This window comes from Phyllobates terribilis, unplaced genomic scaffold (genome assembly GCF_046119375.1).
Source record: "Phyllobates terribilis strain yellow unplaced genomic scaffold, ASM4611937v1 Scaffold_2__4_contigs__length_985480577, whole genome shotgun sequence".
NCBI classification, from domain to species: Eukaryota; Metazoa; Chordata; class Amphibia; order Anura; family Dendrobatidae; genus Phyllobates; species Phyllobates terribilis.
In genome coordinates this window covers 468,022,586-468,045,581 of record NW_027362762.1, presented here as the reverse complement: position 1 = coordinate 468,045,581, position 22,996 = coordinate 468,022,586, and the positions used below count along the sequence as shown (strand labels likewise).

The 22,996-nt window shown below is 46.2% G+C and overlaps 1 protein-coding gene across 2 annotated transcripts in view; it reads left to right on the top strand.

Annotated features, from left to right (window-relative positions):
- The window catches only part of CSMD2 (CUB and Sushi multiple domains 2), a 1,528,443-nt gene that overhangs the window by 1,237,527 nt on the left and 267,920 nt on the right, over nt 1-22,996 (top strand). For both annotated transcript variants that reach the window (XM_073665735.1, XM_073665736.1), the window contains 3 exons: nt 10,554-10,756; nt 18,352-18,543; nt 20,787-20,925. In XM_073665735.1, coding sequence (XP_073521836.1) covers nt 10,554-10,756; nt 18,352-18,543; nt 20,787-20,925 — 534 coding nt within the window. The remainder of the gene's footprint in view (nt 1-10,553; nt 10,757-18,351; nt 18,544-20,786; nt 20,926-22,996) is intronic.

The following is a 22,996-nucleotide window of genomic DNA, read 5'->3' as shown; positions in this document are numbered from 1 at the left end:
TGGCCTTTGCTCTTTAAAGGGACTCTGTCACCCCTTGGGATGTATATAACCTATTAATATAGGCATGTGACTCACCCCCTGGGCCATGGGGCACTCAGGGCCGGGCCTCTGGATGCGGATGGGGAGTAGTAGTGGCGACCAGGTCCCGTGCTCAGGGTGTCAGGCTTAAAGGGGAACCGTCTTTTGAGATATGTATGGGAAGCTCCGACTACGTCACCCGTGGATTGCGGTCAGGGATGACCGCCGCTGCAGTGCAGACCGCTGGGGCAGATGTAAGTGTGCAGCACTGAGTAGTATAACTCCCCACGGGAGGAGTGTAGCCCCAGGGCAATGTAGGTGGATGATGGAGGGGATGATTCCGATCGCAATAGCCAGGAAACGGAGGCCTCTTGAACAGTTCAGGGTCTTTATTGGAACAGGTGAGACGACCCAAAAACAGTCCCGGCTAGGAGGGGGCCTGGATGTCTGAGAACAAGTGGGAAGCCCTCCTGGTCAGGGTGAGGGTGTAGGCCTACCGTGCTCTCTGCGCTCTTTCTGGCTATTTCCCTCCTCGTGGTGTAACAGCCCACGTTTCTGAGCTCGCCGTGTCTTCTCGCCCATTTGGCTTGCAACTTGGGTCCCTTTCTACTCTTGGCCTGGTGCAGCTTTGCTGGTCCCTTCTGCTGTGGCGGAACCTCTGGGCTTCTTAGGCCAAGGGACATACAATCCCCTGCGGGCTGGTTATTTGCTGTAGGACTTGGAATCCTAACAGCCTCGGACACCAAAGTCCGATAGATCAGTTTCTCTCTTAGCCAGGACAGGCTCACCTCGCCTTCCGTCCCTGGCTCGTGGCTCCTCTACTGCCACACGACCTCCTCAGCTACAGCTGAACTGACTCTCCCTTCTCTGGGACGCCGCTCACTTCAGATACAGGTCGTCCAGTTCTCTCTAACCCTGCCCCCAGTTCCAGCTTTTATAGGGGCAGCCTGCTCCCCCTACTGGCCTAGGACAGGAGGTGCTGCATGCTAATGGTCCTTGACCAGAGAACCTCCCCCTTGCTCTCAGACACAGCTTTGTTAAACATTTGTGGCATCCAGGCCAGGGTGACACACATGATGGTGATAGAAATGTAAATCTATACATACCTGTATGCCCTATATTAATGGTCTTATTTTGTGAAATCTTATATTTTATCTTTATGTTAATGATCCCTTCCAGGCCCTGGGGCCGGAAGAAATCCCTGCCTCCTGTCTTCATTATAATAGTACCCCCTTCCCCTGCACGTCGCCGTGTCCTGTGATGTGCGAGTTGAACTCCCTCCACGATCCTCCCTTCTATGGGATAAAAGTTTCCGTGACTCACCGGTGCCTGCGCAGAAGATCACTAAATAGCGTATTCCGTGATCTTCTGCTCAGGCGCCGTCAAGTCACAGACACTTTCTCCCATAGAAGGGAGGATCGTAGAGGGAGTTCAACACGCAGGGGTGGGATTACATCTCTGCAACTGCACATCACAGGACACGGCGACGTGCAGGGGAAGGGGGTACTATTATAATGAAGACAGGAGGCAAGGATTTCTTCCGGCCCCAGGGCCTGTAAGGGATCATTAACATAAAGATAAAATATAAGATTTCACAAAATAAGACCATTAATATGGGGCATACAGGTAGGACTAGAGTAAGATTTCTATAATGCCCATATTAATAAGTTATATATGTCCCAGGACTACAGATTCAGTTGCTGTTCGGTGGCTCAAACTGGCAAGAAGGGTATTCAGGTCACTGGGTCAAATCCAGCAGGTACAAAATCATCAGGCAGGAGAAACGTCAATAAACTAGCCATGGTCAGGGAACAGGATAAATTAGGAAGAAAACACCAGAAGCCAGGTAGCACAAACATTAACTGGCGGTGGGAATTAGCTCTTGGGTTTATATAGTAGCAGCCCGACTCAGTAATTACAGCAGATAGAAACCCAAACGAACAGGATTAATCCCATAGCTTCTGGACTGGCCAGAGCCACAAGTCCCAGGAATATTATAGGATTGATTCTATCAAGTATCACCCACAACAAAGGTGCACCGCCGCCCAGCGGCCAAAGCAGAAACTGGCACAGATGTTACACCCAGGTGATAATTCTATCATATGTGCAAGACTAACAAAATCTTGAAAATATGATCCGTTTGTGGCTCTTGAGGCCTAGTGTTGGAAGTGTAGCACCCTGAGGATTCGGCTGCTACAGGAGTATTGCACCTCAACCCAGAGGTGTGATATTCCACTCCCGGGCAAGGATGGAGAGTGGATCTGAGCTCGGTAGGCTGCATGCACTACACACATCCCATTTCCGAGGAACAGGCCGACGGTACTCCCACTTAGAAATGTGCAGGTACGACCGAGTCTGTTCCTGGCTGGAGTGGGAGGGGGGTGGAACATCCCAAGTAGTGTAGGGGCAGATAGGGGGAGCAGCCTGGGTAAAGATAGGAGCTCATTGGGTGCTGGTCACCTGAGCTCACACATAGAGGGTGTATATAAGGTGGGCACCAACTAAGATCAGGGTCAGATGCAGAGAGTCAGTCAGTCTGTCAGCCTTTGCAGAGGAGTCACAGGAAGAGGAGCAGAGCAGATCCAGAGAGAGAGAGAGGAGAAAGAAAGAGAGACCCAGAGGGGGAAACAGAAGAAAGGACTCTAAGATCCCAACTAAAAGCACCGGGTGAAGAGTCGGCATCAGGGTACCGGAACCCAAGCTGGTGGGGGCAAAAACACACCCCAGCCAGAGACCGGAGGCCGTGGGCAGCGTCTGCCACGGCCACCCACCACATCCACCACGAAGGCATACCACACGGAGGGTCAGGGAACCCAAGGCCAAGGGTCACCCCACCAGAAGGCCCGAGGGAGCTGGACCTGGGTGGATCACTAGTGGGGACGGCCAGAGAAAGGACAGAAGGAGAGCTCAGGGTCACGCTCCGGACTCGCTTGGGGGTTGGCTGGATCCAGGACCTGGTGGACGCAGCACGGCTCGGGAGGTCACTTGAAGCTGGAGTGACCGGAACATCAGCAGTGAGTAAATACCCTAAACTGCACAACCCGACTCTGTCTTCCTTTAACATCTATGCTGCACCACTACAACCCCCATCCTCTGCACCTGACCCCCTGAGGCTATACCCCACCCGTTGGGGGTTATACCATCACAAGCTGCACCTACACCATCAGCCTCAGCGGACCCTGCTGCAGCGGCGGCCACAGTGACCGCAATACAACGGGTGGCGTAGTCGACATTAAGAACTTATAACATCTGTAGGACTGCCACATACAACTGAGTTTGACACCCTGGGCACGGACCGGGTCACAGCCACTCGGAAGACTACAACTCCCATCTGATCCGGCTCCGGATATTCCCCCTAAAGAATATGGCCCAGGGGGTGCGTCAACTTTGGCGTAGTCGGCAGGATTACGTGCCCGCAACACCCGGGTACTGCGTGCCTGAAGAAAAGTGCAAGTTTACCTCAGAAAGAAGTCTCCCGCCGGTTCCGGAGGGTCCACGCCATCGGACTCCATCACCAGTCGTTTCCCGCCGATTGTCCGCCATTTCCAACTTGTTCCCGCCATCTGCAGAGTTTCCCGCCACTGGGCGACGCTTCCCGCCAAAACCGCAGATTTCCCGCCTTGGAAGAGCAGCGGACGCCATTATGGGCGTGCCAAAGGAGGGCAAGAGGCCACCTCCCATCGTGGGCCGGGACAGAAAATGGCGCCAAAAGTGGAAACCGCCCCCACCAACAGAGACTGTGATGCTGGAGGTGTCTGTCAGCGTGAAAGAACTACCCCTGGAGCTGACAGTCACCGAGTTGCCCCGGGACCGCCCCCGAAGTGGGAGGAGACGAAAGAAAAGAACGAAGATGGGTGCCGCCTGGAGCAGTCTGGAGCGAGCGCACCCGGAGACAAGAAGTCTGGGGAGGAGTAGCAAAGAAGCTCACCCGGAGATGTCCAGAGAGCAGAGCAGCACCGGCCCGCTGGCCAGGAGCCTGCTGGAAGAAGAGCAGAGCAGCACCGACCCGTTGGTCAGGAGCCTGCTGGACACCACGACCCCACTAGGCCTAGTGGAGGTCCTTGCACAGCTCCCCCGAGACCGGGAGTGTGCGCAGACTGCCCTGGAGGGCCTCGCACGGAGGATGGCCCGGGTACAGCGCGAGATATTGGCGGAATGGAGCCGGGAGATGGCCCAGCAAGCTGAAACCAAGACGCAAGCTGAAACCAAGACCCGGAGCACGCCAGCCGAGATGAGGAAGGAGACCGCCTCTGAGGATGGCGCGGGAGGACCCAAGGCCGGAGACGGCGCCGAGGAGGGAGCCGAACGCATGGAGGCAGGTAAAGGGGACGCCTATACCCCAAGCCGTGACACCGCTTACCTGCCCCAGCTCCCCGTCGCAGAGCCCGAAAGTCCCCCTGCTGTGCCCAAAAACGCCATGTCACCGACGCAGACTAGGCCCCAACCGGAAGCCGCCGCCGCGACCCCTGTGACGTCACGCGCCTCGACCCGGGGCGTGACAAAGCAGGAAATACCACCAGCCTGGTCGCAAGGCCTAGTACCCCCGGGCGCCGAATCACCAACAGCGCCCCCTACCTCCGCGGAGCCTCCGGCCTGGCCGCAAGGCCAGGTAGCCCAGGGCGCCGCCGTCCTAACGGTGCCCTTCACCTTCCAGGTGCCCCAGGCCTGGCCGCAAGGCCTGGGCAACCCGGGCGCCACCACCACCGCGCCCGCACCCGTAAAACCAAGGGTGCCGCGTCTGGGAGAGGACTTGTTTGCCCAGCACACGTGGCCGGACGGGCAGCCTTTCGTCTGGCCCCAGAAGTATTACGAACTGGAGCACCAGAGGAGGGTTGGGGCAATGTGTGCACCCCTGATTCCGGCTCCGAAGCCCGTAATAAGGATCTCGCCCCCGCTAGCGGAAGCACAGTTTGAGTGGGACCCCACCGGAGAAGATCTAATGGGGTTCACTCAGGAAACTAGGGCAGCTGCAGCAGAGCGTGCGGAGTGCTGCCGCCAACAGCTCGAGGAGTTTGCGAGGGAGCGGAGAGAGAGGCGGGTCCGGGAACAACAGGCCCAAATAAGGAGCGCCGAGCAAAAGAGCCGGACCAGGAGGGACCCCCGTGCAGCGCACAGTCCCCGTACCACCGGGACTGTAATCAAGTTCAACCAGCAGCATGGGTGGGGCTTCATTCGAGACAACAACACCCCCGGCGACGTCTTTGTCACGCGCAGAGACGTGGAGTCCCATCTGCCGGAGGGGCACAGAGGTCGTGACCTCTACATCGGAGACGAGGTCACCTTCACCCGGCACAAGTGTGCCAAAGGACCTTATGCCCTCCACGTACACCGCCTGACGGAGGAGGAGTTGCGGTGCGAGGAGGAGGAGCAAGAGGACCCGGACGGGTCTGAAGTAACAACCAGCTGTAAGCAAAGAGCAGGAGGAAGACGCCGTTGAGTGCGGCAGAGCAAGTGATGTAAATAGTTACCCGACCGGGTACCAAAGAAACTGTTGATACATATATATATAGTCCCCGTTGGGACCAGCAAGTGTGAACTGTTTACCCGTTATTCCGTATTCATACCAGGCTGAGGACTGTGAGCAGCCATTCCCTTCCCTCTACCTGGCCGAGGACTGAGAGCGGCCAACTTCCCCTGTATATAGTTGCGCTTCCTAAAGCGCCCCCTACCGGTTTTATAGGAAAACCAGTTTTTCTAAGAGACTGTCGTACTTTTCCCGGACACACGTTGCACAGTGTCCGGAGGAGGAACCTGAAACAAGAAACGACTACGAGAATGTTTATATGAAAAGTTTTATATATATAATGTTTTATATGTTTTATTATGTTTATATGGAAAAAAAAAAATTTTTGTATGTTTTGGTGTTTTTGTCTTTACAGCCCGAGGACGTGCTGTGATTTACCAGGGGGGAATGTAGCACCCTGAGGATTCGGCTGCTACAGGAGTATTGCACCTCAACCCAGAGGTGTGATATTCCACTCCCGGGCAAGGATGGAGAGTGGATCTGAGCTCGGTAGGCTGCATGCACTACACACATCCTATTTCCGAGGAACAGGCCGACGGTACTCCCACTTAGAAATGTGCAGGTACGACCGAGTCTGTTCCTGGCTGGAGTGGGAGGGGGGTGGAACATCCCAAGTAGTGTAGGGGCAGATAGGGGGAGCAGCCTGGGTAAAGATAGGAGCTCATTGGGTGCTGGTCACCTGAGCTCACACATAGAGGGTGTATATAAGGTGGGCACCAACTAAGATCAGGGTCAGATGCAGAGAGTCAGTCAGTCTGTCAGCCTTTGCAGAGGAGTCACAGGAAGAGGAGCAGAGCAGATCCAGAGAGAGAGAGAGGAGAAAGAAAGAGAGACCCAGAGGGGGAAACAGAAGAAAGGACTCTAAGATCCCAACTAAAAGCACCGGGTGAAGAGTCGGCATCAGGGTACCGGAACCCAAGCTGGTGGGGGCAAAAACACACCCCAGCCAGAGACCGGAGGCCGTGGGCAGCGTCTGCCACGGCCACCCACCACATCCACCACGAAGGCATACCACACGGAGGGTCAGGGAACCCAAGGCCAAGGGTCACCCCACCAGAAGGCCCGAGGGAGCTGGACCTGGGTGGATCACTAGTGGGGACGGCCAGAGAAAGGACAGAAGGAGAGCTCAGGGTCACGCTCCGGACTCGCTTGGGGGTTGGCTGGATCCAGGACCTGGTGGACGCAGCACGGCTCGGGAGGTCACTTGAAGCTGGAGTGACCGGAACATCAGCAGTGAGTAAATACCCTAAACTGCACAACCCGACTCTGTCTTCCTTTAACATCTATGCTGCACCACTACAACCCCCATCCTCTGCACCTGACCCCCTGAGGCTATACCCCACCCGTTGGGGGTTATACCATCACAAGCTGCACCTACACCATCAGCCTCAGCGGACCCTGCTGCAGCGGCGGCCACAGTGACCGCAATACAACGGGTGGCGTAGTCGACATTAAGAACTTATAACATCTGTAGGACTGCCACATACAACTGAGTTTGACACCCTGGGCACGGACCGGGTCACAGCCACTCGGAAGACTACAACTCCCATCTGATCCGGCTCCGGATATTCCCCCTAAAGAATATGGCCCAGGGGGTGCGTCAGAAGCATGGGTCTGTATAGTCAACTTAGCAGCCAAAGATGCTATAAGGGTCCAGAAATGTAGGGTGTGGCAGCAGTGGTGCATCTGTGGGAATGCACCGGTTTCAGTCGCATTCAGGAACTGGTGCCAACAAAAAATAACACTATGTGAGAGTTGTAGCATGCCATAACAAATGTTACTAAAGTTGCACAGGAATAGATAGATAGAAAGATAGATAGATAGATAGATAGATAGATAGATAGATAGATAGATAGATAGATAGATAGATAGATAGATGTTCTGTATGAATGTAAATATAGAGCGTTCTATTAGACTAGCATATTATATATATATATATATATATATATATATATATATATACACAGTAGATATATATATATATATGTACATATATTGTGTGTGGTAATAATATAATTCATCCTTTAAAAAACAACTTTTTAAAAATTCAGTGGACATAAAAAAGGTAAATCATAAAAGAATTTATTGACAGGCATTTACAACAAGGTGGAGATATGAAATGAAAATTACTAACTAGAGAGGCATATAGCATTTTAATTTTTACTTGTAGGAGACAGAGGCGCCTGATTCATTAAGAGCTACATGCCTCTTAATATCTCAGGTGTGTTTTTAAAGTGGCGTTTGTCTCCGTGCACCTCACCACAAGTCTTACTCTAGTCAGGATCTGGAGTAAGATTTGTGGGATTAAGCACACCACAGCTCCAATGAAAATGGCGAAAAACTCAGTTATTGGGCAACTTCGTGCTGCGCAAAAATGTAACTACTTTTCCAAATGTTTTATGCCATAATTCTGATGAAAACACTTTAAGGAATCAAGGTCAAGAAATCCAAAGGGTCTAAATTTAAAATGTGATATTGTGTTTGATTATTTGATCTAGTCATTGTGATATAATTACTCAATCCCATATTATTTTTGTATGTTATTGCTGTTTTTTTTTTACAACATGTAGCAATCATAAGAAAATATATAATGGTTACACGGTGTTATTTGCTTGTATTTTTATTGTTTTGATAATAACTAATATGTTTTCATCACTATACATTAAAATAGATTAGTATGAGCAAGTATAGAATACAGGTAAATGAGTAATATATTTTTAAAGTATTGGTCAGGGAATTTATATTACAGTGTATAGTGATAGATGTGCTAGTATAATAGACATCTGTTTTTTCATGCAGAACGGCTCTCTATGCTAATAATTCAGCAGGTGCCATAAATATCCAACCCTTGCCTTGCACTGTTTTGTACCATGACTACGAACATTATATTTTTTCGAAACACGTAGGTTTTCCTGTGCTTTTTTGTATATACAATTTTTCACCCTGTGTGGATCTTAAGCTGTTGAAAATAAAGAAGAGAACATGGATTATTCGGATATTTGGCTGGACATCTTGCTTTTCTAAAATGAATTATGAGCAATAACAGGAACGTTGTCCATGTAAAACCATTCATCCACGTGCAAAGTTTTCATGAATCTTCCCAAATTTGTATATAAACAAGTGCTGTTGGCAGTTGACAATATCATGTTACTACATGTTTTATAATTCAGTTTCCTAAAATGATAGTGAAAATATAAATACCTACCAGACCAGGGATGGGCAATTCATTTTCCTAAGGGGCCATATGAGACCATGACTGTTGTGGAGGGCCGCATCAACAGACCTAAGTTCCTGCAATGCCTGCACATGAGGAAAGAGACATAGCAAATAAGAAAAGCTATACTACATTTCTAATAGGAGGTATTTGCAAATATTATTATTACTACGCCTAGTACATATTGGGATAGGATTTTGGAGATGGCAATACCCCTTTAATAATGCTCAATTTTAAGTGATAAAAATGAATAATAATAATAATAATAATAATAGTAATTAAGTGTGGTCCATATTGACTGAAAAATAAAAAAGTTATGGCTCTGGGAACAAGGGGAGCAAAAAACGAAAACGGAAAAACGGAAAATGCTCCGATCATTAAGGGGTTAAACACTATTTGAATTCAAAATACTTTGTAATCTTTTATATGAGATTATGTCAAGACCAGCGTAGTTAGTTTTATCACTGGGGGGTTGTACATATAGAAGCGATGGCGACATGACAAATTGAAATGTGTCCCTGTAAGGGTGGTGGACTGTACTGTCGCGCTCTTACCCCTGAAGACACCAATTGTGTTGTGTGTGTATTATGTCATGCGTGTTTTGTAAATATTGTGTAGTGTGAATTGTAATGTAGTGAGATATGGTTATGCACAGTGTGTAGAGTAGTGTTATAATAATGTAAGGTATTACAATGTATAGTAATTTAGGATAAGTATTGATAGTATAGTGTAAAGTATTGCGTTATAGGATAGGTAGTGTAAGGATGTAGATAGTTGACAATAGGGTAAGTTAAGAGTTAATGTTTGAGACTAGCCCACAGGAGGAGGGGTATTGTTAGGGAGAGTGACCACTTCCTGATAGTTAAAGGGAAAGAGTTTGGAGTGAGTAGTGAGCAGAGCTACAAAAAGGCTGAGTGAGTGGAGACTAAAGGACAAGGGATAGTGAGATCCTGAAGAAAGTGACCGATGAGACAGAGTGGCCTTAGGAGAGGACTCTTAGCCACGAGACCTGGAGCTTGTAATGCAGAAGGTAATGGGTCTTCGCAGGACTGAAATACGAGGACTAGTGAAGGGTTCAGGTCACCAGTAGTGAAAGGAATAGGATGCAGAACCGTTGAGCAAAAAAGGAGACTTGCTGATCAGGACTATAGCATTAAAGCTGGGTTGTGGCAAAGTAGGGAGAAACAGTGTGCCTTGAAAGCCCTGGAGTATACTACAGAGGAAGGATGCTTTGTGGAAAAATGCTTCATATTGTAAAAGAAGCATCCATAAAACTATGTATCCGCTATCCCTTGTACATAACACGTATCAAATTACCGTTCAGTAAAGAGTTTATTTTTGAATGGTGGTCTCCCTCATTGAATTGTGAAACATCTGTTCCTGACCAGCCCACAACACCGGCAGCATGCGGCCTGCACAGACATAAGGCCCTCACAGCACAAGCCCACACACCCAGCCAGGGCCAGTGCGCTAAAGACGAGTGCCTCGCCCGCGGCTACTGCCCTGCACCACATTCCATCCCCTTCCGTTCCTAGTCTCCAACTTTGAGAAATGAAAGGGATTTATTTTCTTTTCCTTGTTCTCCTCAAGAGTAAAGAATGGTATGTCTGTAGTTGTGCATATAGTTAAGAAGACGGCTAAGCTAAAATTGCACTTTCTTCAACCGTTTTATGTACTATATGTAGTGGTAACGGCAGTTCTGAAAATCTTGGTGCTTAGAACATTTTTTTTCATGTCCCTATGTATTGACAGCTCACCTCCCTTTTACCAATATAACCTTTTATGTTTCCATCATAGGTTACACTTCACTGTTTTCCACACTGAAGACGTTCATGATGTTCTGAAGATATGGGATGGCTCTATGGAGAGTGGTATTCTCATGAAAGACCTGAGCGGCTCCATATTGCCTCCAGACATACACAGCACTTTCAATTCTGTAACTTTACAGTTCAATACTGACTTCTTCACTAGCAAACAAGGATTTTCTATTCATTTCGCAGGTAAGATCTAGAACTGCTAACAAAAAAGTGCCATGAAATGATCACTGTTTCTTGGTTAAAAACAACAACATCTAATTATACATGTAGTTACACTTGGGCTGAGATATAGTACAAAAATAAATAATTCCAGTCAATGGTACGATCCAAAATTCATAAGAGGTCTTATTAAATCCCATAGTGATATATATGGTTATAATATGCAGAACAATATTAAGAAAGTGTATAAACATACTTCTGTGCACATAAAAATTATAATTTTGGCACCAATTTATTATAACTGATGTTTTATATGCCAGTCTTAAAGCGCACCTGTCAGCAGGATTGTGCTCAGTAAACCACATACACTGTCAGGTGGGTGACATTACACTGGTTAATATGATACCATGGTTGATGAAATACATCCTGTGGTTCTTGTGTAATCTTTATTTTCAGTTTGGAGATAATGATATGCTCGTGCTTCGAGGTGGCCTGTGGGCGCTCTATCTGGTGCTCTGCTTACATATTCATCTGTATGCTCTTATGACAGCTCACTGTGCCTTCACTGACGTGCCTCCTATTTTACATAATGCATCTAGTAGTGCGGGGCTAGGTAAAATAGGAGGCAGGTCAGTAAAGGCACAGTGAGCTGTGATAAGAGCATACAGATGAATATGTAAGCAGAGCACCGGATAGAGCCCACCCACAGGACGCCCCGAAGCACGTGCATATCGTTATCTCCAAACTGAAAGTAAAGATTACACAAGAACCACAGGATGGATTTCATCCATCATGGTATCATTTTAATCAGTGTAATGGTGCCCACCTGACAGTGTATGTGATTTACTGAGCACAATCCTGCTGACAGGTGCGCTTTAATAAGGGGCATGTAGAAGTAAGATGCAGTAAATTCATTAAGAGGTGCTTGCCACTTTAAGGGAATCTGTCAGAGGGTTTTTGCTATATAATCAGAGAACAGCATGATGGTGGGGCAGAGAGCCTGATTCCAGGGATGTATCAATTACTGGGCTGCTTGGATTAGTTTTGATAGAATTCTTATTTGTCTGATGTAGCTGTAGTAGAGCTAAGTCTTCTGATCTATGTACAACTCCGTCCACACCCCTGGCTGGCATCTTCCTGTGTACACTATGCACTGTGAGCAAGCTGCTACTCATTGGGACTCTGCAGCACACAGCCTAATAAGTGACACATCCTTGTAATCAGGCTCTTGTGCCCTGCATTAAGTTGCTGTCTGATTAAATGGTAAAATATTTGTTGACAGCTTCCCTTTAATGAATTTGGTGTATCTTATCAATGGCATGCGCCTCTGTGTGCCTTGCCAGAAGTGTTACTCCAGTCAGGGGCTGGGTTAATATTTGTGGTATTAAGAAATACTGACACTTTGCTGAATTTGACAGGCAGGCATAATCATGCCCTGTCCTGCCATGGCTCCTCCCCAATTCTATCCATTTTGGCAAATCTGCCTGGAACTGGCACATAAACTCCACATTGTGCCAAAATTTTGTGACATTTCAGTGGGTTTTAGCTTAGTTTTGGATGTATCAGAACCATAGTGTATAATTCTGTACAAATGTTAAAGGAGTTGTCCAGTCTAGAACTACAAGTCTGCAGTCACTTGATGTCTCTGCAGACTTATGAATCCTCAGATCACGCGCACTGCGCAGATTCTCCAGTGCCAGCGCAAGGAGAGGAGGTGGCAAGATTGCAAGTATGCGATTGTAGCACCCTGAGGATTCGGCTGCTACAGGGGTATTGCACCTCAACCCAGAGGTGTGATATTCCACTCCCGGGTAAGGATGGAGTGTGGATCTGGGCTCGGTAGGCTGCATGCACTACACACATCCCATTTCCGAGGAACAGGCCGACGGTACTCCCACTTAGAAATGTGCAGGTACGACCGAGTCTGTTCCTGGCTGGAGTGGGAGGGGGGTGGTACATCCCAAGTAGTGTAGGGGCAGATAGGGGGAGCAGCCTGGGTAAAGATAGGAGCTCATTGGGTGCTGGTCACCTGAGCTCACACATAGAGGGTGTATATAAGGTGGGCACCAACTAAGAACAGGGTCAGTTGCAGAGAGAAAGTCAGCGAGCGGAGGAGAAGAGAGACCCAGAGTGAGAGAGGAGAAAGAGAGACCCAGAGGGGAAAGCAGAAGAAAGGACTCTAAGACCCCAAATTAAATCCCCGGGTGAAGAGTCGGCATCAGGGTACCGGAACCCAAGCTGGTGGGGGCAAAAACACTCCCCAGCCAGAGACCGGAGACCGTGGGCAGCGTTTGCCACGGTCACCCACCACATCCACCACGAAGGCATACCACGAGGAGGGTCAGGGAACCCAAGGCCAAGGGTCTCCCAACAGAAGGCCCGAGGGAGCTGGACCTGGGTGGATCAATAGTGGGGACGGCCAGAGAAAGGACAGAAGGAGAGCTCAGGGTCACGCTCCGGACTTATTTGGGAGTTGGCTGGATCCAGAACCTGGTGGACGCAGCACGGCTCGGGAGGTCACTCGAAGCTGGAGTGACCAGAACATCAGCAGTGAGTAAACATCCTAAACTGCATAACCCGACTCTGTCTCTGATTGCCGTCTACACTGCATCACCACAACTCCCATCCTCTGCACCTGATCCCCCTGAGGCTATACCCCACCCGTTGGGGGTTATATCACCAAAGCTGCACCTACACCACCAGCCTCAGCGGACCCTGCTGCAGCGGCGGCCACAGTGACCGCAACACAACGGGTGGCGTAGTCGACACTAAAGAACTTATAACATCTGTATGACTGCCACATACAACTGAGTTTGACACCCTGGGCACGGACCGGGTCACAGCCACTCGGAGACTACAACCCCCATCTGATCCGGCTCCGGGTATTCCCCTAAAGAATATGGCCCAGGGGGCGCGTCACGATTTTCATACATACAGTCACAAGCTGACCAGACTGTATCCGGCCTTGCTCATTGCAAGTGTATTGAGCGAGGCTGGATACAATCTAGTCGGAATGTGGCCGAAATATTCAAATCGCGGTCACATATCCACAACCGCTGGAGAATCCTCACAGCATGCAGTGCACGTAATGTGAGGATTCACAAGTCTGCATTCACATAGAGTGACTTCAGACTAGTAGTTTTAGACCGAACAATTCTTTTAAGGATAAATTTATTAAAATCAAACTCTTACCATGGCCGAGCTGTATCCTGTATATCCAAGAAAGCACCAAATCCGGCATCTCTAAGATATTGATACGCATTTCAACAGTAGAGAGAGCTATTCTAATCAAAATTCTAATCAAAGAGATCATAACAGAGTGACGAAATGCTCTACCGTGTACATATATACACCGTTTTAATATCATTCTATGTATTATAACCACATACATCCTCATGGGATGTTATAATACCTTTTCTGAATTTTACACTGTATATGTTTAACTGTGATTATTTAATACTAATTAATAATGTAATTAACTGATTTTTGTACTATATTAACTACTTGTGACACCACAGCACATTTTGAAAAAGTTTACATGTGGAACTGAAAGATTGCATGTGTTTGATGTAGAAGAATAAATTGCAATTTAAATTTTTTTTTGTCAACGGATTATCGGAATGCTACCACTTTTATTTACTAATGTGAGGATTTGGGGTCGAAGATCCTGGGATCCTCTCTTTTAGACTGCTATGGTGCTGCCTCTGCTTTAATCTTTCAGATATATAGATATGGGATAGATAGATATGAGATAGATAGATATTAGATAGATACCATATTTTTTGGACTATAAGACGCACCGGACCATAAGACGCACCCCAAATTTTGGGGTGGAAAATAAAAAAAAATTTTTTTATAAGATGGGGGTCCATCTTATAGTCTGAATAGGTATGGTATCTTACCTGGGGGGCAGTGGAGCGAGGGACACAAGATGCAGGGTCCTTCAGGAAGTCAGCGGCTAAAGCAGAAGAGGTCAGATGCTGTGGAGCCTGTGCCGGGTCAGGGCCTGTGTCTGGCTGAGGCCCTTAGCCTGGCCAGTTCCTGTGCGGTGGCCTCTGGCTGGGGCCAAGGCCGAGGCTGGGGCCTCTGGCTGGGGCTAGGGCCAAGGCCGAGGCCTCTGGCTGGGGCCGAGGCCGGGGACTCTGGCTGGGGCCAAGGCCGGGGCCTCTGGCTGGGGCCAAGACCAGGACATCTGGCTGGGGCTGAGGCCTCTGGCTGGGGCTGGGGCTAAGGCCAAGGCCGGGGCCTCTGGTTGGGGTTGAAGCCGGGGACTCTGGCTGGGGCCAAGGCGAAAGCCTCTGGCTGGGGCCGGGGCCAAGGCCTTTGGCTGGGGCTGGGGCCAAGGCTGGGGCCTCTGGCTGGGGCTGGAGCTGGAGTCTCTGGCTGAGGCCGGGGTCTTGGGCTGGGGTCTCTGGCTGAGGCTGGGGCCTGTACCGGGCTGCGGTCGGTGCAGGGCTGTGACCGGCGAAGCAGTGCGGCCTGCGCAGGTTTCTGGTGTGCGCGGCCATCTTCCTAGAGCTGTGATCTACAGGAAAATGGCCGCCGGAGCTACCGGTCCGCGCATGCGCTGGCTTGGGCGGCCATTTTCCTGTAGATCACAACTCTAGGAAGATGGCCGCGCACACCGGAAACCTGCACAAGCCGCACGCCGCTCAAAGCCCGACATCGGACCCAGCCCCAGTACCGACCAGGCACAGGTGCCGGTCCCAGCCGCTCACCTCTGCTGCCGCTGACGCCGCCGCCGCTACCACCGCCGCCGCCACTACCACCACTGCCGCGTTCCTGGAGGACCCTGTGATCCCACTTTACCACCACCGCAGGTAACGTTCGGACCATAAGACGCACCCCCCATTTTCCTCCCAAATATTGGGGGAAAAAAATACGTCTTATGGTCCGTAAAATACGGTAGATATTAGATAGATAGATAAATAGAAATTTATTGGATATTTTAACTTTTTTTTAACAAATTAAAAACTGAAAAGTGGGGCGTGCAATATTATTCGGCCCCCTTGAGTTAATACTTTGTAGCGCCGCCTTTTGCTGTGATTACAGCTGCAAGTCGCTTGGGGTATGTCTCTATCAGTTTTGTACATCGAGAGGCGAAAATTCTTGCCCATTCTTCCTTGCAAAACAGCTCGAGCTCATTGAGGTTGGATGGAGGGCGTTTGTGAACAGCAGTTTTCAGCTGTTTCCACAGATTCTCGATTGGATTCAGGTCTGGACTTTGACTTGGCCATTCTAACACCTGGAAACGTTTATTTTTGAACCATTCCATTGTAGATTTTGCTTTATGTTTGGGATCATTGTCTTGTTGGAAGATAAATCTCCATCCCAATCTCAGGTCTTTTGCAGACTTCAACAGGTTTTCTTCCAGAATGGTCCTGTATTTGGCTCCGTCCATCTTCCCATCAATTTTAACCATCTTCCGTGTCCCTGCTGAAGAAAAGCAGGCCCAAACCATGATGCTGCCACTACCATGTTTGACAGTGGGGATGGTGTTTTGAGGGTGATGAGCTGTGTTGCTTTTACGCCAAACATAGCGTTTTGCATTGTGGCCAAAAAGTTTGATTTTGGTTTCATCTGACCAGAGCACCTTATTCCACATGTTTGGTGTGTCTCCCAGGTGGCTTGTGGCAAACTTCAAACAAGACTTTTTATTGATATCTTTGAGAAATGGCTTTCTTCTTGCCACTCTTCCATAAAGGCCAGATTTGTGCAGTGTACGACTGATTGTTGTCCTATGGACAGACTCTCCCACCTCAGCTGTAGATCTCTGCAGTTCATCCAGAGTGATCATGGGCCTTTTAGCTGCGTCTTTGATCAGTCTTCTCCTTGTTCGAGATGAAAGTTTAGAGGGACGGCCGGGTCTTGGTAGATTTGCAGTGGTCTGATACTCCTTCCATTTCAATATGATCACTTGCGCAGTGCTCCTTGAGATGTTTAAAACTTGGGAAATCTTTTTGTATCCAAATCCGGCTTTAAACTTCAACACAACAGTATCTCGGACCTGCCTGGTGTGTTCCTTGGTCTTCATGATGCTCTCTGCACTTGAAACAGAACCCTGAGACTATCACAAAGCAGGTGCATTTATACGGAGACTTGATTACACACAGGTGGATTCTATTTATCATTACCAGTCATTTAGGACAACATTGGATCCTTCAGAGATCCTCACTGAACTTCTGGAGTGAGTTTGCTGCACTGAAAGTAAAGGGGCCGAATAATATTGCACGCCCCACTTTTCAGTTTTTAATTTGTTAAAAAAGTTTAAAATATCCAATAAATTTCGTTCCACTTCACGATTGTGTCCCACTTGTTGTTGATTCTTCCCAAAAAAATTAGAATTTTATATCTTTATGTTTGAAGCCAGAAATGTGGCAAAAGGTAGAAAAGTTCAAGGGGGCCAAATACTTTCACAATGCACTGTAGATAGATAGATATAGATAGATATTAGAAAGATAGATATGGGATAAATAGATATTAGATAGATAGATAGATAGATTTGTTTTTACTAAACCATTCTTTATTTTTTAATAATGGTCAATACATTCATGTATGATTTGTGCAACCGCAAGGGAGCCCAAGACATCAGGACGCCCACTTCTACATCTAAAGCAGGTGGGATTGTGCATTATGATGAGCTAGGACCCACATATTGTTATTGCACAGGGGCCCTCTTCTGTCTGTATATACTATACTATAGGTATGTACTGTATGTATATATTCCCTTGTTTACAATGGCCGACCTTCCGCAGATGTTAGCATGCACCAGGTATGCCTTCCACACAAATTATATTCATGAACTTATTGCCATCAAGTGTCTCCTTCTCCCTGAAGACTGTAAAAAAGCACAGGCCTCTTGAAACAGCGAGAAAATAATGTTTCTCTAATATCAGATTAGATTAGAAAGCTAATCAGGCGTTTAGCCTCTGACAGGCTCCCCTCCCTGCTGAACTGCACCTTTTAATGTAGAAATGATAGCGTGCTGAAAGTTGGAGATGATTGTCCCCCATCCCTCGCTCATCTCATTGTAGACATTATGGTTCAGTATTGTCTCCAATAAATTGAATCTATGCCCACGTTATAAGCCACTGCAAATAGAGGTGAAATGTATTATCTGCTTACAGAATGTACTCTGAGCTGCCACATTGGGTCATTGATGCTGCTCTGTTAGACATGATAACCAAGATAACTCTTAGTGGGTTGATGTATTTTGCAGCAGGGAGCATTGTATAATATTTAATGACCAATCCCTATGTTATTATTGCAGTAGTTAATTTTTTTTTTCCAGGTGGTACACATCCCATTAATATGTATGGAGCCGTGTGGTTTGCGATGCGTGAAGAATAATAGCAAAATTGATCATTTTTTGTGCCTAATCCGTTCAAAGCCTGGTATTACTAGTCTATATGAGATCAGTCGAATAGATATATTTTGCTTTTATGCATGTCTTCTCATGAGTTTTAAAGGCAATATTTATATGATTGAATGTCTTTAGAAGACACAGATCTAGGAGAAAAATGCTAAAGGAGGTTAATATGATTAATTGATGACCTATAATAATAGTATCTAAAAATATTCATTTGCCAGAAGCTCTAAGATCTATTTGCCTTTTCCAGTTACTACAGCTACTTCCTGTAATGATCCCGGAATACCACAAAATGGGAGTCGAAGTGGAGACAGTCGTGATGCCGGTGACTCTATTGTATTCCAGTGCGACCCAGGTTACCTTTTAGAGGGTGAAGCCAAGATCAACTGTGTTCAGATTGCAGATCGGTTCTATTGGAATCCCAACCCTCCAGTCTGCATCGGTGAGTTACTCTTGAGTCCCACATTTATGGGCAATTCATTTTTTTACCTCCGTTAGTGAAACATCAGATCCAAACTGTTACTAGAACAGGCCATACTTACCAATATTTGGTTACAACACTAATGCTCTACAGGATACAGACGGGGCCTATGATAGAAAGCAAATTTATAAGGGTGCAAAATACTGATGAACAATAAAAGTTACAAAAAAAAAAAACTACAAAGTATCTTAGCAAAACTTCGAATTCCAGGTGTGTGGATTAAGAATTATATTGAGCAATCTTTATTTCTCCAAAAATATCACTACATGCTACTGCATGGCACTCCCCAATTGTAGATAAATTCTTCTTTATTGATATGAATCCATGATAAAAAAGCAAACTGGTAAAAGGTGAGTAATTGACACGCGCTGCAGGCAATAGTTTTTTGATGTTGCATTACGCTTCCTAGGCCCATAGAAGTGTACCTTAATGTGAAAATGCCATTTCCTATTGTAAGTCTCAATTATTCCCTTTCACCGGTTTGCACTTTTTCTATGGATTTGTACCATTAAAGAAGAATTAATCTACATTTGGTAAGTGCCATCCATTTCCTCTGTTCCTAAGAACCACTTATCACAAACCTACCATACATGAAGGGGGTGATGGCTCAGTATTATAAATACAAACGGATGTGGACCTTATACACAGTGTGTGAGTGCTTGTTCTCCAGTGTTTTGCACCTGTGCTACCTCCACCTTTTATAACAGAGGCCTGTCTGCATACTGCAGTGTATCAATCTTCTGAGCAGGTATTGCTAAGTAGGGTCTTTTTTTCTGTAATGTCTTAGGATTTGATGACCTTTGCAATCAATTGCTTTTAATTTTCATACCATAACTGATCCACTATTATTCTATAGCTTCATTCTCAACATCTTGTCCTGAGCCAAATGTAGCAGCTTTTTAGAATAAGGCTATGAATACCATAGCAGTACAAAAAAAGGAACAACTTTGTCTTCAGTTCCGTCTGGTTCAGGCATAAAAAAGACTGTCCAGACACAACTGATCGGAAGTACAACCTTAGAACTCATTATTAACTCCAGTTTATGAAGCATTGCAAACCATTTTACAGTTGGATAGAGACTTGTAGGAAGTAAAAGTTAGATGTGTTTCCTATACCAGTCAAACAATTTGTTTATGGAATTATCCCATGCAAAATTTTTGTTTTGTTTGATATCTGCATAATAATAATATTGCCAGGTCAGTTTTACCATATAGTGAACATGATAAATAAAAAAAGCCAAAAAACAATTGTGGAATTGCTTTTTTTTTTGCAATTTCACTGCACTTGGAATTCTTTTCCCATTTTCCAGTACACGATATGGTAAAATCAATAGTGTCATTCAAAAGTACAACAGGTCCTGCAAAACATGAGCTCTCATACAACTATATTGACGGAAAAATAAAAAGTTATGGCTCTGGAAAGAAGTGGAGGAAAAACGAAAACGAAAAAAAAGGAAAATGGCTATGACATGAAGAGGTTAAGTAATCTTCCTCAGGAAAACATTGCTGGTCCCTATGAGGTTTTTTGCTTCTTTTCTTTGACTAGTTCTAGTGCATAGAAATGTGGTTGTATAATCCTTTTTATTTTGTGTTTATTTTCTGTGTTTGGAAGAAAAAACCCAGCTCTGTATATCGAAGCTATTAAAATGCTTCATTAAGTAGATGTGATGAGAATGAAGATGCATAACATGTTGTCTTCTTAAAGCTGAGGGTCTGATGAAGAGAGCAGTGAATCTTGCCTGTTATTGGCTCAGTGTTATTTCTATTATAACATTGTAAGCAAATATTCTGAAATCGATAGCTCGAATGTTCAACACGCTGATTGACTCTGGTAGATCAGACCCACCACATTGATTTTCCCGTCCACTTGACATGAAATGCTTCTGTTACTGCAATAAACACAGGCAAGTTCTCTCTCCACTTCAGCTGATAAACTAATTGCAACGAAGGTTATTTATCAACCTATAGATACTTTCATTGCATTTGGAAAATGGGTTTTAATATGAAAATGCCGATGTCAGCCAAAATGATAACTTTAATAATTACTATAATGCTATGCATGGAGGTCATTTATGTTAGAATAATATTCTACCCATCCACATTTATCCTTGTATATATTGACCTTTGGAAGTATAATATTTCTCTGCATACAAAGTTTTCAATTTACGTGAAACTACGGGTAAAATAATGCTTTTCTGTTTACAGCTCCATGTGGTGGTAATTTAACTGGACCAACAGGGGTGATCCTGTCTCCTCAATACCCTGAACCTTACCCGCCTTTAAAAGAATGCGACTGGAAGCTGACCGTGTCTTCTGACTATGTGATTGCACTCTCGTTTAACACGTATGTATCACTAGTAAATTACAGTTTGGCACAGATCAGGTGAAAGCAAAATGCAATTTGGGAATTTGAAGAATTGTAAGGTGCTCAGGGTGGTAGCCGTGGGCGAGCTGCTGCTGCTGCTCCTCCACACCCTGGCACCCCACAAATACACAGTGTCCCAGTCCATGAGTGTCGTGCTGTGTACAGTGAATTGTACTCACTTGTAGGCCAGAGGCTTCCCCTGCATCCACGTCCTTAGGTCCAGGATCAGCCGCGCACACATCAGGGGACACCCGGTTGGTTATAACAAATTCAACTTTACTGCAGAGTTCAAGTACATCAGTCTTTAACATGCGGTATTGGGCACAGAACCCTCCAGTTCCAGTTTCCTCATCACAGTACATTTCAAGCCTCTGCTCACGTTCAGCTCAGACTATCCCTACACTTGATCCTCCTGTCAGCCCCAGGGATTTCCTGTCCGGCAACACAGCAATCACGAGATCCGTTACATTTCCCTCACGTGTTTCCCTGTCCGGCATTCTATGTATAGAAGGGATTAAGGCACACTCCTCGGGGCTGTCTTTGGGCCATAGGCCTCAGACATTACAGGATTGTATGAAGGAAGTTCGGTACAACCTTATGCTGCTAGAACGCTATGTACTTCACGTGCCTTCAGCTCACTGCCACTTGAACTCGAACTTGACATGAACCTCACACACTAACTCAGACTGACTAAACCAGAAAATGCTTCCCCCTTCTTGGTTGACCTTATACCCTACCATGCTGAACTGGCCCCAAACTTTTAGCTGTATCCTATTCTGTTCCTATACTGTACACTAATAAGGCCTACTACTGCCTATCTGCCCTAATGTTCCTCTCTATCACTAACTAAATACTAAACTATGTTCTATACTATCCCAACCTCTGAGCTGAGTGTACCAGGTTACCTTAGGCATTACCAATACAGTACCCACACAGCAGAGTCAGTACTTATAACACTCTATGCGTTTTACATTATAGTATAAAAACACAATACAACCGCATATTAGTATTCGCACTACAATTGTTGTCTTCAGAAGATATATGACAGTCCCTGAAAACAAGTTTGTTGTTTCATAAACAGATTAGTTGATTTAAGTTTTATTTCTCCATCAGATTAAGGCTTAGTACATTGTCAATACTACACATTTCAAAACTAGAAGAATACTACACATTACAGAACTATTTATTTATTTATTTTACTCACTTACAGTATATAGGGCCATTAATTCCACAGCACTTTACAGACATCATCACTGTCCCCATTGGAGCTCACAATCAAGATTCCATATCAGTCTTTGGCGTGTGGGAGGAAACCCACGCAATCAAGGGGAGAACACACAAACTCCTTGCAGATGTTGTCCTTGGTGGGATTTGAACCCAGGACTAGAGATGAGCGGTGTTCGACTAGAACTGTTCGCCAATCTCAAATTCGAGCTGTTTTGGGCGGTGTTCGAGTTGTTCGACGAACCCGAACGATTTGCGAAAAATTCGGCTGTTCGAGGTTATGTTCGATAACTGTTCGTGCACCAAAAGCTTGTCCTGCATGTCTGGCGCTATTTAGAGCACCAATCATGCAGGGATTGTCTGCCACTCACTATAATGCCACAGCCATGGTGGTTGTGGCATTACAGTGATTGCCCAAATCGATGGGAACAGTGCCAACAGTGAAACATGAAAAGCCGGCAATTCAGCAGCGGCATACACCGGTACCCGACAATTTAGAACCGAAAGAATAGAGCTTCACACATAGATTAGATAGATAGAAACATGTCAGCCACATATATATGAAGTACAATGACAGTGTTGCTTACTGTACTTGTCATTTAGTGTAATGGATTTATTAAAAAAAATAATAGTGTTTTCATGCACCGTCTCTTTAAGAAAGCCGGCCGGCATTTCAGCAGCGGTACCCGACAATTTAGAATAGAAAGAATAGAGAATCACACATAGATTAGATAGATAGAAACATGTCAGTCACATATATATGAAGTACAGTGACAGTGTTGCTTACTATACTTGTCATTTAGTGTAAAGGATTTATTAAAAAAAA